The sequence below is a fragment of the Pogoniulus pusillus genome, chromosome 8 (genome assembly GCF_015220805.1).
Source record: "Pogoniulus pusillus isolate bPogPus1 chromosome 8, bPogPus1.pri, whole genome shotgun sequence".
NCBI lineage: Eukaryota > Metazoa > Chordata > Aves > Piciformes > Lybiidae > Pogoniulus > Pogoniulus pusillus.
Genome location: NC_087271.1, coordinates 19,764,490 through 19,779,443, shown reverse-complemented (window position 1 = coordinate 19,779,443; position 14,954 = coordinate 19,764,490). Strand labels below are relative to the sequence as shown.

Genomic DNA, 14,954 nt, shown 5'->3' with positions numbered 1-14,954 from the left:
AAAAAAAAAAAAAAAAAGAAAGGATTAAAAACTTGGAGGACTCTTGGTGAGACCATATTTTTCTGTACTTACAAATTAGAGAAGCTCATTCCCATTAATAACAGTTGGGAGAATAATAAAATCCCTTCAGCCCTCTATGACAGCCAACAGGAAAATCTATTTTTTATGCTTGTGGAGGAGAGAATTTCTGATTACAATCATCAGTTAAAAACCAAATTGTTCTTTTTTTTTAAAATTATTTTTCTTCTTGTTGTTTTTCTTTCCCCAAATCTTTGGGGTTTAAAAATAGAGTAATTATCTTCTGAGTTCAGCCATAGTTTAATCAATATTTTAAAATCCAAGCTGGGAAAAAAGGTAAAAGAGGAGTAAAAGTCACTTTTTATTTAATGGTTGTTATGATTTCTTTAATTGTGCTGCAGGGTTATTAATAACTTCTAAAAATAATTGGTGCTCTGTGTAGACTTTTTTTTTTCCCTTTTAATATATTACATTGCAGAAAATGCTGCAGTGAGTGCAAAAAAAAGAAAGGACCAAAATCAGAAGAAGGGAAGGCCACTAATATTTGGAGTTGCTACTGGATGTCTTCTCCTCAATGAATGATTTCCCTGCTATTCTGTCCATGTAGAATCATAGAACCATAGAGTAGTTTAGGTTGGCAGGGACCTCAAAGATCATAGAGTTCCACCTCCTTGCCACAGGTAGGGACACCTCTCACTGGAACAGGTCACTCAAGGCTTCATCCAACCTGGCCTTGAACACCTCCAGGGAGGGAGCAGCCACAACCTCCCTGGGCAACCTGTGCCAGTGTCTCACCACCCTCACTGCAAAGAATTTGTTCCTAACAGCCAGTTTCAATCTCCTCTCTGCCAGTTTCAATCTCCTCTCTCCTCATCCTGTCATTACAAGACCTTGTCAATAGTCCCTCTCCAGCCTTTCTGTAGTCCCTTTCACATACTGGAAGGCCACTCCAAGGTCTTCTCAAAGTCTTCTCTTCTCCAGACTATACAGCCCCAACTCTCTCAGCCTGTCCTCACAGCAGAGCTGCTGCAGACCTCTGAGCATCTTGGTGGCCTCCTCTGGACTGGCTCCAACACTTCCATGTCCTTCTTGTGCCGAGGGCTCCAGAACTGCACACAAGACTCCAGGTGAGGTCTCAGGAGAGCAGAGCAAAGGGGCAGAATCCCCTCCCTTGCCCTGCTGCCCACACTGCTCCTGCTGCAGCCCAACACACAGGGTTGCTGTCCGGGCTGCACTCACTCTGCTGGCTCACTTTGAGCTTTTCATCACCCAAGATACTGCTGTTATTCCTCCCCAGGGACAGGCTCCTACATTTGCTCGTGTTGGACAAATGTCCTACAAAGCTCATGTTGAGCTTTAAGAAGTTCTTCTCCCACAGCTCTCCAGCCCGTCCATGTGTCTGAACATCAGTGCAGACTGATGGGATGTTAGCCTCTCAAACCTTCACCCTGTTTTCAAAGATCCTTACCTGGAGCATCATCTTGATTTGGTGTGCTGCAGAACAGAAGAAGCTTTGTCAGGCTCTGAGCACAGCTGAGAGCTTCTCCCCTCGTCACAGTTCTGCAGCCACATTTTGGGGCTAATTTTTTCATCTGACTTGAAAAAAAAAATCTCTCCCAGCATGCAAACATCTGCTCCATTTTTAGTCCTTGGGATTCAGCTTTTCTGTGGTGATTGTGCTCTGCAGACTTGTTCTTAATTAGAAGGAAAGAAAAGAAAATTGATTTAAGGTTTTCGTCTCCAGCTTTGGTACCCATGCACCTAGGAATTAATAAAGTGAAATGCCTTCTTTATTTTAGGGAGAGATTTTTTAAGTGCATTTCAAGGAGAACAGCAAGAGGTCTTCTTGTTCCCTTCTGCTCTGCTGTACCTCCTCCTTCCCACAGCAGGAAAACCCCAACAGCAAAAGGGCTGTCTTTATGTGAGGCGTTTGGGGGGGAATATTTGAGGGGTTTTTGGTAGGTGTCATGAGGAGACTGCCAGGATGCATTGGACATCCTGTGATGGCCTTCCCCAGCCCTGCCCTTCCCAGCCTGGGGTCCCTGAGGCTTTGTGTTTCAGAGAATCGTAGAGTGGTTTGGGTTGGAAAGGAACTTAAAGCTCATTTAGTTCCAGCCCCCCCTAGCATTGGCAGGGACAGCAGAACTCAATTTTTCTTTAATGAATAATCCAAAATGTCTACTTTTGCTTTAACTTAAAGAATGCTAATTTTTTATGCTCACAACTGCACAGGCAGCAGGGAGTTTGAGGCTCATTTTGTGTGCTGAGTGAGGTGGAGGTTGTTTTCCTCCTTTGTGGGAAGAAGCCACAGTGCCCTCTACTACTACTCCACTCTACTCAACCATACCCTACTCTACTCTGCTCTACCCTACTCAACTCCACCCTAGTTTACTTCCCATCGCTCCTCTCTGCTCTACTCTTCTCCACTTTACCTCTACCCTACCCTACTCTCTCTCCCTCTCCTCTGCCCTAGCTGGAGGACTGGGTGCAGTTCTGGGCTTCCCAGTTCAACAGAAACAAAGAATTACAGGAGAAAGTCCTGTAAAGACTCCAAAGGTGCTGAGGTTCCTGGAGCATCTCTGTGAGGAGGAAAGACTGAGAGCCCTGGGGCTGTTGAGCCTGCAGGAGAGCAGCCCCAGAAGGGATCTGAGTAATGCTCAGCAAGAGCTAAAGGAACTGTGGGGTTCAAGAGGATGAGGGCAGACTCCTCTCAGTGGTGCCCAGTGACAGGGCAAGTGGCAATGTGTACAAAGTGGAACCCAGGAGGTTCCATCTGAACAGGAGGAGAAACTTGTTTGTTGTGAGGGTGCTGAAGCAGTAGAGCAGGCTGCCCAGGGAGGTTGTGGAGCCTCTTTCTTTGGAGAGCTTCCAAACCCAGCTGCCCATTTTGATCCCGGTCAAGCTGCTGTGGGTGCCCCTGCTTTAGCAGGGGGTTGGACTGGATGTTCTCCAGAGGCCCCTTCCTTCTGTGCTAATGTTTTTGCCTGTCATGTGTGTCTACAAACACCGAGGGAGTGAAGTGAGAAAGTAAATGTTCACTGACACCACAGGCCACCTCCAAAAACACTCATTTATCACTGCCTGTCTCCAGCTGGTACAGAAATACCAGTAGGAAAGAAACACTTTGTTGAGAAACATCAGTAAATCAGTGGTATCTCTGCTTCTCCCCAGTCTTCTGTTCATTAGAATCAGTTTGAAAATGTCCAGAAGACTTTGAAAGTGGCTCCTTGCCTTCTCCAAAAGGAGACCAGAAAGGAACCCAACCCCTCGAAACTGCTCCTGCAGGGCTGCACAGAGCTCAGCTGTGCTTGCCCTCCTCAAAGTGCTGCTTCCCCACGACATCCCAATTCTCTGCTACATAAACCCCCTTTTTTAATCCTTTCTCATCCTCAGCTTCTCTCAGAACTCTTTCAGATCTCATCCTGAGATCGTTAATTAAATGAACATTTATCTTCATGATCCATTTCTGCAGAATTTCAGCCTGATGCTGCTAGCTTCTTCCTCCTAAAAGAGATGTCATTTCCACACACACACACATCCCCCCTTAGACAATGCCACTGCGTGCTCAAGCCATGAAATCATCATTTCCCCCACCCAACAGGTTCCAAAGTTGGGTTATTTTAATGTTTTATCAAAGAGATGAGATCTGCTGTGTTCTCTTCTTCTCTTGGCTTTCCTTCATCTAAAAAAACCTGAAAAATGCCCCATTAGTCAGTTCCACATTGTGTTACCTTCCTTCAACCTCTAAAGCTCATAGATTCTAAGATTCATAGCAAGGTTTGGGTTGGGAGGGACCTTAATGATCACCTAGTTCCAACCCTCCCTGCCGTGGGGAGGGATGCCCTCCACTAAACCAGGACTTAAATTCATCTGTGGGCAAGGTGGTTGGCCTCAGAGTTACTTGCTTCCATCCCCACGTTTCTGGTACCACATTTCTGATGCCCATTCACATCACAGCATCCTTTCAATGGAAACTCCTGGATTCACACTGCTATGTCCTCAAACGTGGCTCTGTTGAGGTCTTTCTCTGCCCTTAGCTCCAGGAACTGCTCTACCTTTTTCCTCCATTCTGGATGTCACATTCTATAGTCAGAACCAGAGTGCAATGTTCACTTAGGTTTTGAGCACTGGTGAAATATTCTCAGTCTCAGTCCAGATGAGCTTGGGTCTTCGTTGTTCACAGACTGATAGAATGCTGGGATCACAGAACCACAGAATGAATCAGCTTGGAAAGGTCCTGCAGGATCATTGAGTCCAGCCTGTCACCTAAATATGAAGAAGATCTACATGGAGTGATTGGCATTGGAATGGGCTGCCCAGGGAGGTGGTGGAGTCACCATGCCTGGGGGGTTTCAAGGAAAGACTGGATGGGGCACTTAGTGTCATGGTCTGGCTGATTGGCTAGGGCTGGGTGCTAGGTTGGGCTGGATGAGCTTGGAGGTCTCTTCCAACCTGGATGATTCTATGATTCTAACACCTTCTAATTAACTAAACTGTGGCACTGAGTGCCTCGTGCAGCCTCCTCTTAAACACCTCCAGGGATGGAGACTCCACCACCTCCCTAGGCAGCCTATTCCAATGCCAATCACTCTTGTTGTGAAGAACTTCTTTGTAATGCCCAGCCTGAACCTGCCCTGGTGCAGCTTGAGACTGTGTCCCCTTGTTCTGTTGCTGATTGCCTGGGAGAAGAGCCCAACCCCACCTGGCTACAGCCTACCTTCAGGTAGTTGTAGACAGCAATGAGGTCTGCCCTGAGCCTCCTCTTCTGCAGGCTGCACACCCCCAGCTCCCTCAGCCTCTCCTCACAGGGCTGTGCTCCAGCCCCTTTCCAGCACCTCAACATCTTTCTTAAATTGAGGGGCCCAAAACCAGACACAGGACTCAAGGTGTGGTCTGACCAGTGCTGAGCACAGGGGCAGAAGGGCTGTCCTAGTCCTGCTGACCACACTGTTCCTGATGCAGGCCAGGATGCCATTGACTTTCTTGGGAAGGGAACTTAAAGTTCATCTAGTTCCAAACACCTACCATGGGCAGGGACACCTTCCAATAGACCAGACTGAAACCTGGCATTGGACACGTCCAAGCTGGGGTCATCCACAGCCTGCCTGATTAACTGCTTCAATGTCTCACTGCTATAAGAGAAGTAAATTTCCTTTTGTGTGCTTTCTGTTCTTCCATCTTCTCACTTCTCAGACATCAAGAAGGGTTCTTCTTGTTGGCTGTTCTTCCTGGAATATTCCTCCTTTATCCCAGCCTAGTTTTCACATTCACAGAATCACAGAATGCCAGGGGCTGGAAGGGACCTTGAAAGCTCATAGAGTCCAACCCCCCTGCCAGAGCAGGATCTCCTAGACCAGATCCCACAGGAACACATCCAGGGGGGCTTTGAATATCTCCAGAGAGGGAGACAAGATACCACCATTTCCTTTTGCTCAGATCTCATCTCCTGCCTCTAGTTCTCTTTTTTTTCACAGAATCAGACACTCATTCTGCTTGGAAAACACCTTGAAGATAACTTTGTCCTACTGTTAACCCAGCACTGCCAGATCACCACTAAACCACGGCTGTCAGCACCACATCTCCAGAGCTTTGAAACCCCTTCAGGGGTGGGGACTCCATCACTGCCCTGGGCAGCCTGAGCCAGGCAATGACAGCCCTGCTGGGGAAGGAATTGTTCCTCATATCCAGCCTAAACCTGCCCTGGGGTAACTTGAGGCCATTTGCATCTGTCCTATCAAACTATGATAAAAATTTCCTTGTCTGTGGTACTTGAAATATCTCCAGTGTTTGTATTCTTCCTGTGCTCTCATAGACCACACAGTCCTGTGCTCTTCTGCTGCTTACTGGTTTTCTTTATGTTATTATTTAACTTAGAGTATAGGAGGCTGAGGGGAGACTTTCTGGTTCTTTATAACTCCCTAGAAGAAGGTTAGAGACAAGTGAGGGCTGGAATGTTCTCCCAGGGAGCAAGGGATAGAACTCTTCTCAACACTCAGCAAGAACTGAAGGGTAGGGGACATAAGGATGAAGCCAGACTCTTCTCAGTGGTGCCCAGGGACAGGATAAGGGGCACCAAGCACAAACTGGAACCCAGGAGGTTCCACCTGAACAGGAGGAGCAGCTTCTTTGGTGTGAGGGTGCTGGAGCCCTGGAGCAGGCTGCTCAGAGAGGCTGTGGAGTCTCCTTTTCTGGAGACCTTCCAAACCCAGCTGGGAATTGTGCTGCTGGGCAAGCTGCTGTGGGTGCCCCTGCTTCAGCAAGGGTGTTCGACTGGATGACCACAGAATCACAGAATCACAGGGGCTGGAAGGGACCTCCAAAGGTCATCCAATCCAACCTCCCTGCCAGAGCATGATCTCCTACACCAGATCACACAGGAACACATCCAGGTGGGTCTTGAATATCACAGGCACACAGAATGTCAGCGGTTGGAAGGGACACAAAGAGATCAGTGAGTCCAACCGCCCTGCCACAGCAGGACCACACAATCTAGCTCAGGTCACACAGGAACACATCCAGACAGGCCTTGAGAGGCTCCACAGAAGGAGACTCCACAACCTCTCTGGGGAACCTGTGCCAGTGCTCTGGGACCCTTCCAGTCAAGCAGTTCCCCCTTGTGTTGAGGTGGAACCTCCTGTGCTGTTGCTTCCATCCGTAGCTCCTTGTCCTAATATCTCTAGAGGGGGAGACTCCACAGCTCCCCTGGGAAGCCTGTTCCAGTGGTCTGACCTCCACCATGCTGGGGATTCTGGGAGAGAAATGATGGACATTTCCAAGTCCACGCTGCAGGATCCTGACAGGAGCAGCACATCGCAGCTCTTCATCGCCTGAGCAGAGCTGCTGCTTCTGCCTGCCTCAGTGGTTTGTTTCTCGTGGCTGCTTATCTAGAGAAAGGATTTTCAATTAACAGTGACCTTTAATACTCCAGCTGGGTTTTGGTTCTGCAGATGGGGAAACAGGCTACAAATTAGATTTTGCAACATACACCTTGTTCTTTGTGCTTCTCGGCTGATTGGTTTCAGACACCTTGTGGTGCGTGCAACCCAGAATTCCATCACAATCTCTGGTTCTCACGTACAAGCCCCCAAGATATTGTCTAGAAATGCTGTCAACCACCTCTCAGACCTATGTTTTTTTCATTCTCCAGCTGTACTTTTTACAAACCTAAAACAAAACAGCAAGAAAAGAAAAGAACAAACCAGAACAAGGTTCAGCCTGGAGAAGAGAAGGCTTCGAGGAGACCTTGGAGTGGCCTTCCAGTATCTGAAGGGGGCTCCAGGAGGGCTGGGGAGGGACTATTGACAAGGTCTTGTAGTGACAGGATGAGGAGGAATGGGTTTGAAGTGGTAGAGGGGAGATTGAAACTGGATGTTAGGAAGAAGTTGTTTGCAGTGAGGGTGGTGAGACACTGGCACAGGCTGCCCAGGGAGGTTGTGGATCACAGAATCACAGAATGTGATCTTTGATCACATTCTGTGATTCTGTGATCCACAACCTCCCTGGAGGCGTTCAAGGGCAGGTTGCATAAGACCTTGAGCAACCTGTTCTAGTGAGAGGTGCCCCTGCCTGTGGTGGAGGGTTGAAACTGGCTGAGCTTTGAGGTCCCTTCCAACCTAAACCATTCTATGATTCTATAATACTCACTGTGATAAATACATCTTCAGTCCAATAATTACATTGGGGTGCTGGAATAGGTCTAGAGAAGGGCATTGTCACTTATTTCTGTTTATTACCTTCTTATAAGATAAGCTTTTGTTTTGGTGATGAGTTATGAGTTAAGAAATTACTGAAGTCTGGGGGACTAAGGCTAAGATATTCCAGAGGGCCCTCAGTGGGCTGGAGAAGTCAGGTAAGGAGAACACCATAGGTTCAATCAGGTGAAGTGCAAGGTCATGCACCTGGGTTGGGGCAATCTTTAATTCAGGCTGGGGCATGATGAGGTTGAGAGCAGGACATGGAGGTGCTGGTGGATGACAAGCTGGACATGAGCCAGGAATGGCCACTTGCAGGCCAGAAATTCAATTGCTTCCTGGGCTTATCAGAATCAGAGTGGCCAGCAGGTGGAGAGAGGTGATTTTGCCACTCTACTCTGGTCAAACCTCACCAAGGGTGCTGTTTCCAGCTCTAGGGATCCCAAAATAGGAGAGACTTGGACCTGCTAAAGCAGGTCCAGAGGCCAAAAAGATGATCAGAGGGCTGGAGCACCTCTCCTTTGACAACAGGCTGAGAGAGTTTGGGCTATTCAACCTGGAGAAAAGAAGGATCCAGGGAGACCTTAGAACAGCATTTCAGTATCTGGAGAGGATCTACAGGAAGGCTTGAGAGGGGTTGCTTAGAAGATAGAGTGAAGAGAAATGATTTGAAACTGGAGCAGAGGAGATTTAGGTTGGAAATCAGGAGGAAGGAAGTTCTTCACAATGAGGGTGTGAGATACTGGAACAAGTTACCCAGAGATGTGGTTGAGACTCCACTCCTGGGTCAAACCTGATGGGGCCCTGAGAAGCCTGCTCTAGTTGGAGGTGTCCCTGCTGACAGCAGGAGGTTGGACAGATGACCTCTGAGGGTGCCTTCCAACCCATTGCATTCTGCAACTCCGTGATTCCTGCTGTATTTGATCTAAGAATCAATAGGAAGTAACTGGTGTTGAAAAGCTCCTCCATCCCTTGGCTGATGGCTTCACCTCCTTTCCCAGGTGTTACTTGGAGGATGGAGCTTCCAAAGGTGCCTGGCTGAACAGGTCGAGCATTATCTTTGCTGGAAGCGACAAGTGGTCAGTGGATCCCCGCGTGTCCATCGCAACAGCCAACAGGAGAGAATACAGCCTGCAGATCCAGGACGTGGACGTGACAGATGATGGACCCTACACTTGCTCTGTGCAAACCTCACACACCCCTCGAACCATGCAGGTGCACCTAACAGTGCAAGGTATGTGGCCAGACTGCTGGCACTGGGGGGCACAGGGGAAATCTGGGTTAATACACAGGAAATATTAGCTAAACATATGTGAAGCTTTCCTTCCTTCCTTCCTTCCTCCCTCCCTCCTTTCCTTCCTTTGTCCCTAGCCCCCTCCTTCCCTTCCTTCCTTCCTTCCTAGCCCCCTCCCTCCCTTCCTCCCTTCCTTCCTTTGTCCCTAGCCCCCTCCTTTCCTTCCTTCCTTCCTTCCTTCCTTCCTTCCTTCCTTCCTTCCTTCCTTCCTTCCTTCCTTCCTTCCTTCCTTCCTTCCTTCCTTCCTTCCTTCCTCCCTCCCTCCCTTCCTCCCTCCTTTCCTTCCTTCCTTCCTTCCTTCCTTCCTTCCTTCCTCCTTCCCTCCCTTCCTTCCTTCCTTCCTTCCTTCCTTCCTTCCTTCCTTCCTTCCTTCCTTCCTCCTTTCCTTCCTTCCTTCCTTCCTTCCTTCCTTCCTTCCTTCCTTCCTTCCTTCCTTCCTTCCTTCCTTCCTTCCTTCCTTCCTTCCTTCCTTCCTCCTTCCCTCCCTTCCTTCCTTCCTTCCTTCCTTCCTTCCTTCCTTCCTTCCTTCCTTCCTTCCTTCCTTCCTTCCTTCCTTCCTTCCTTCCTTCTTCCCTCCCTTCCTTCCTTCCTTCCTTCCTTCCTTCCTTCCTTCCTTCCTTCCTTTCTTCCTTCCTTCCTACCTGTGAAATGACCCCCAAAACTGCTGCAGAGTTATGCAGCAGGTATGTTTTACTACAGCACTGGGTGCAAGCAGGATGGTTCCATCAATCCTGCACACCCCATGCTGGCACAGGCCACAGTTTATGTCACAAGAGCAGGCATATGCATAATAGGAGGTAGGGTTCTGACAATTATTTCTTGGAGCTCACTAACATAAGTGTTTTCCCATTCTCCACCCCAATTCCAACAGTTCCAACCCTGGTGGTCTGGAATGGTTATCTGCAATGAACATCCCACACAGTCTTCCTTCCAGGGTCTTTCTCATCTCTGGTCAAGCAGACCCTTCTTTGTTGCTGATGTCAGGATATCCTTGCTTCTCCTTTATCTCCTTCTTGCTTTCCTTAGTCACTGCAGGCCTGGGTCTTTACAAGATTGCTTATCACAGATCTCCAGCAAGTAGCTGCAGACACTCCTACAGTAGCCCTTGTTTAGGTTTGCAGATTATCAACTGATTACTAGAAACAAACATCTCTACAGAGTTTGCTACTTTACAGTTTGTCACAGACACCCTCAAAATGAGCATCTGGTCCAGGAGACATTTTTACCAGCACTCCTTGATTTTTCTTATATCCCTCCCTTCCTTCCTCCCTTCCTACCTTCCTCTCTCCCTTCTTCCCTTCCTACCTTCTTCTCTCCCTTCCTCCCTACCTTCCTACCTTCCTCTCTCCCTTCCTCCCTTCCTCCCTTCCTCCCTTCCTCCCTACCTTCCTACCTTCCTCTCTCCCTTCCTCCCTTCCTCCCTACCTTCCTACCTTCCTCTCTCCCTTCCTCCCTTCCTTCCTCCCTTCCTACCTTCCTCTCTCCCTTCTTCCTTTCCTACCCTCTTCTCTCCCTTCCTCCCTCCCTTCCTCCCTACCTTCCTCCCGTCCTTCCTCCCTTCCTATCTTCCTCCCTTCCTCCTTGGATTTATGGAGCCACAGACCAACCGTGCCATTGTGTCTGTTTCCCTGCAAGTAGCTTATCACCCCAGAGGAGTCTCCAGCTTGACCCAAACCAGGTTTAAGTACTTGTTACAAACCAAATAATTAACTCATAGTCTTAAAATTAGAATTAATAGAACTGACTCATCACCTTAGTGATGACCTTACCATGCTGGGTTGAAAGTTGGCCTAGGTGCTCTTGAAGCTCTCTTGCAACCCTGTGATTCTGTGGGGAAAAGAAAGGAAAGGCAGAATTGTTCAGAAATAGGAATTCTTTGAGCTTTAGGAATTTAGTTTGGATTCATTCCAACTGAGATAAATGAGTGAGGACAAAAGAATTTTAGAATCATAGAATCAACCAGGTTGGAAGAGACCTCCCAGGTCATCCACTCCAACCTAGCACCCAGCCCTGTCCAGTCAACTAGATCATGGCACTAAGTGCCTCATCCAGGCTTTTCTTGAACACCTCCAGGAACAGCGACTCCACCACCTCCCTGGGCAGCCCATTCCAATGCCAATCACTTGCTCTGGCAAGAATTTCCTCCTAACATCCAGCCTATACTTCCCCCAGCACAACAACATTCCATAGGTTTTGTTTCCCTAGACCAGTTTCCCCACAAACCCCACTAAGATCCCAACGTTATTGACATGGAAATTCCACTCCCGTGGGCTCTTTGCTCCCTTTGAGGGTTTTCCAGCACTGCAGAATTGCAGGTTTAGATTCAGGGAGATAATATTTATGATGTTGTTTCAGCATGAATAATAATTTGTAGTTCTGATTGTCTCCCTCGTAGTTAATGCCCCCACGTAAGGGGCTAAATAATAAAAGATTGGAAATTAATTGCCTGTAGAAAATATATAAACAGGAGCTTCAAATCAATTAGGCTAACGAGGAGTGTGCAGAGAGGTAATAACTCAGGAGTTCTAAATCTGCATCCTCACGAAGCCACTGCCGCTGGATCTTCAGGAATGCAAAGTATAACCTGAGGGTTTCACTTATTAGTCCTGGGTGTAATCATCATTAACATCTTCTTTTGCATCTTTATGACTAATGATGCAGCTAATGTAGAGCAGAAGTATAGAAATCCTGATCTCTATTAATCCAGCTGTCCCACCAAAATACCTCACTGAGGCACTGGAAGAGATTTCCCAGGAAGGTTCTGGATGTCCCCTCCCTGGAGGTGTTCAAGGCCAGGCTGGAGCAACCTGGTCTCATGGAAGACATCCCTGCCTGTGGCAAGGGGTTGGAAACAGATGATCTTCAACATTGTTTCCACCCAAACCATTCTATGATTCATGGACAAGAGGAGGCTCAGGGCAGACCTGATTGCTCTCTACAGCTACCTGAAGGGAGGTTGTAGCCAGGTGGGGTTGGTCTCTTCTGCCAGGCACCCAGAGACAAAACAAGAAGACACAGCCTCAAAATCTGCCAGGGCAGGTTCAGGCTGGATGCTAGGAAGAAGTTCTTCACAGCAAGAGTGACTGGCATTGGAATGGGCTGCCAGGGGAGGTGGTGGAGTCCCCATCCCTGGAGGTGTTTAAGAGGAGGCTGCATGAGGCACCCAGTGGCATAGGTTAGTTAATTGAGCGGTGTTAGGTGCTAGGTTGGACTGGATGATCTCAGAGGTCTTTTCCAACCTGATTAATTCTGTGATTCTGTGAAATAAGCTGCATGAATTGTTTCTCAAATTGTTCTTAACCACTGGATCTTTAGATCCCCATAGTCCATGTAGTCCATGGTCCACAGGTGGCCTTTGGATAGATTCCAAACCTACCTAGACATTGTGATCCTGGGCAGGCTTTAGCAGCAGAGTTGGATTGGATGATCTCCAGAGGTCCCTTCCAACCCCACCACCCCCACCCCCATGCTGGAGTTCCATGCAGACATATGTTGAACATTGGGATGTTTTTTTCCCACTGGATTCAATTCCTGAGCAGCAAATGCAGATTTGGACAGGGATGTGGCTGGGGCACACTCATGATCTGAGAGCTTAACCTCAGCGGGAGGGCTCTGACCGCAGTCCTAGGAACATTCATCATCTTCTCCTTCAGAGTCACTTGCAGAGGATGGGAAGATGTCATCAGGTATGAAAGTGTCATAATCTGCTCTTAAGTGATTGCATTAGGTATCAATAATCATCAGCTGTGCAATGAAGGGGCTGAGGGTGCTAGGCTTCTTTTTTTTGGACAAGAGTAGGTTGAAGAGAGACCTTCTGGCTCTCCCAACTCCTTGAAAGGAGGTTGGAGCCAGATGAGGGTTGGTCTCTTCTCCAAGTAACGAGTAACAAGTGATAGGATGAGAGCAAATGGCCTCAAGTTGCCCCAAGGGAGGATTATGTTGGATATGAGAAGAAACTTCATCACCAGAGGTCTCAGTGGAAACTGGTCCAGGCTACCCAGGGTAGTGGTGGAACCCCCATCCCTGGAGGGGTTTCAAAGCCATGAAGATGTGGTGCTGAGGGACATGATTTAGTGGTGACCTGCCAGTGCTGATGAGGAGCTCAAGGACATGGTCTAGGAGTTGCATACAGGCAGATGTTAGCTGATGGTTGGACTTGATGGTCTTAAAGTCACAGAAACACAGAATCACAGAAAATATCTGGTTGGAAGAGATCATCCAGTCCAACCTTCTACCCAGCACTGAAGAATCAACACTAAATCATGTCCCTGAGTGCCAGCTCCACAGGCTGCTGGAACACCTCAAGGCATCTCCACCACTGCCCTGGTCAGACCATTCCAATGTCTGGCAACCCTCTCTGTGAAGAAGTATTGCCTAACATCCAGCCTGAACCTCCCCTGGCACAGCTTGAAACCCTTTCCTCTAGTCCTGAGGTCTCTTCCAGTCAGGAGATTCTGTGATTCTTTGGATGCTCCCTGGATCAGGTGTGAGTCACACCAACACAGCTCGATGCCCACATCACTCTGTCTGCTCTCATTCTGTATCTGGTGGACTTGTGGATCTCAGCACTTCTAATCAGGTCACCTCCTACTTACACTGCTAATAAAGCCATCGCTTCACCTTCCCTAGGCTGAGGCACGGGAGGTGAGGATGCAAGATTCATACCTCCTTTGAGATGGAGATTGACCTGTCTGAGGCTGTATGGGGACCATCCACCAGCTAATTGGTGCTGCAAGCTGACAGAGCCTCTCCTGCTGGGCAGGGTTCAGAGGGATGAGAGAACAACACTTTATGGAAGCAATTTTATGTTTCCTTTTAGTATTGTTCACGGCTTTGCTTTTCCAGATTAGAAACAACTTCTGCTGACGGGGAAGACTAAATGAAGGCAAAAGCAGGTCCTTTGCCAACCTAGCATCGTTCCGGGGCTAGGTTTCCTTTTACAATGCGTTACCGAGTGGCAGCAGAGCTACAGCAGCACATCAAATACCAGGAGAGGAAAAAAAACCCAGAATCTTTAAAAGCAAAATCGCAGCCCTTTCAAATTCCTCTGCCCTACAGGCTACCTTCTGTGGAGTGACATTGAAAGAAGATGTTCTCAAGCTGAAAAGAGCAGAGCTGGAGGAGCCGGGGTGTGAGCACTGTGGCACAAATTAAACGAGGAGAAAGCTTCTGGTTAGCCAAAAGCTCAGACTCTAGATTGCAAAACTATTTGCTGTGAAACTCCACTTTCAGAGCTGTGTAAATCCAGCTGTCTCTCTTTTATCCTTTGTGAGGTCTCTCTGTACACAGACCCAGGAGCTCTCCTTTTGAATGACTTCTCTGCAGCTTGGATCGACAATTTCTGAACGTATTCATGGAAAGCTTTCAGAGAATGAAAGGCATTTTAATGGGTTAAAGATGCTTTAACCAATGCTGATCAATATCTAAATGATGGGAGGCAAGAGGATGGAGCCAGACTGTTCTCTGTGGTGCCCAGGGACAGGATAAGGAGCAATGGGCACAAACTGGAACCCAGGGGGTTCCACTTGAACAGGAGCAAATTCTTTGGCGTGAGGGTGCTGGAGCACTCGAGCAGACTGCCCGGAGAGGCACTGGAGCCTCTTTCTTTGGAGAGCTTCCAACCCTAGCTGGGCATTGTAATGCTGTGGGTGCCCCTGCTTGAGCAGGGGGGTTGGAGTGGATGATCTCCGAAGGTCCCTTCCAATCCAGACATTCTGGACTTTAGGATTTAGTGATTAATTTCCAGGAGTAAAAGATATCCAGGTAACATGACGAGTAGCTAACCATGGCTGAGGAGAAGGAGCAGCTTCACCACCTCTCCTCACCAGCAGTCAGACCCACTGGAGTTTGACCACAGTCAATCATGAATTTCTGGCAGAGCCTGAAGCTGAATTTCAGGCTCCCAAATCTGTTCTCGGTTGCTTTAATGAGACCACCAGGTCAAACTTAAA

General features: G+C 48.1%; 1 protein-coding gene across 1 annotated transcript in view; it reads left to right on the top strand.

Moving 5' to 3' along the window:
* Positions 1–14,954, top strand: part of NEGR1 (neuronal growth regulator 1) — a 334,002-nt gene that overhangs the window by 145,424 nt on the left and 173,624 nt on the right. The window contains exon 2 of the mRNA XM_064147507.1: positions 8,711–8,943. Coding sequence (XP_064003577.1) covers positions 8,711–8,943 — 233 coding nt within the window. The remainder of the gene's footprint in view (positions 1–8,710; positions 8,944–14,954) is intronic.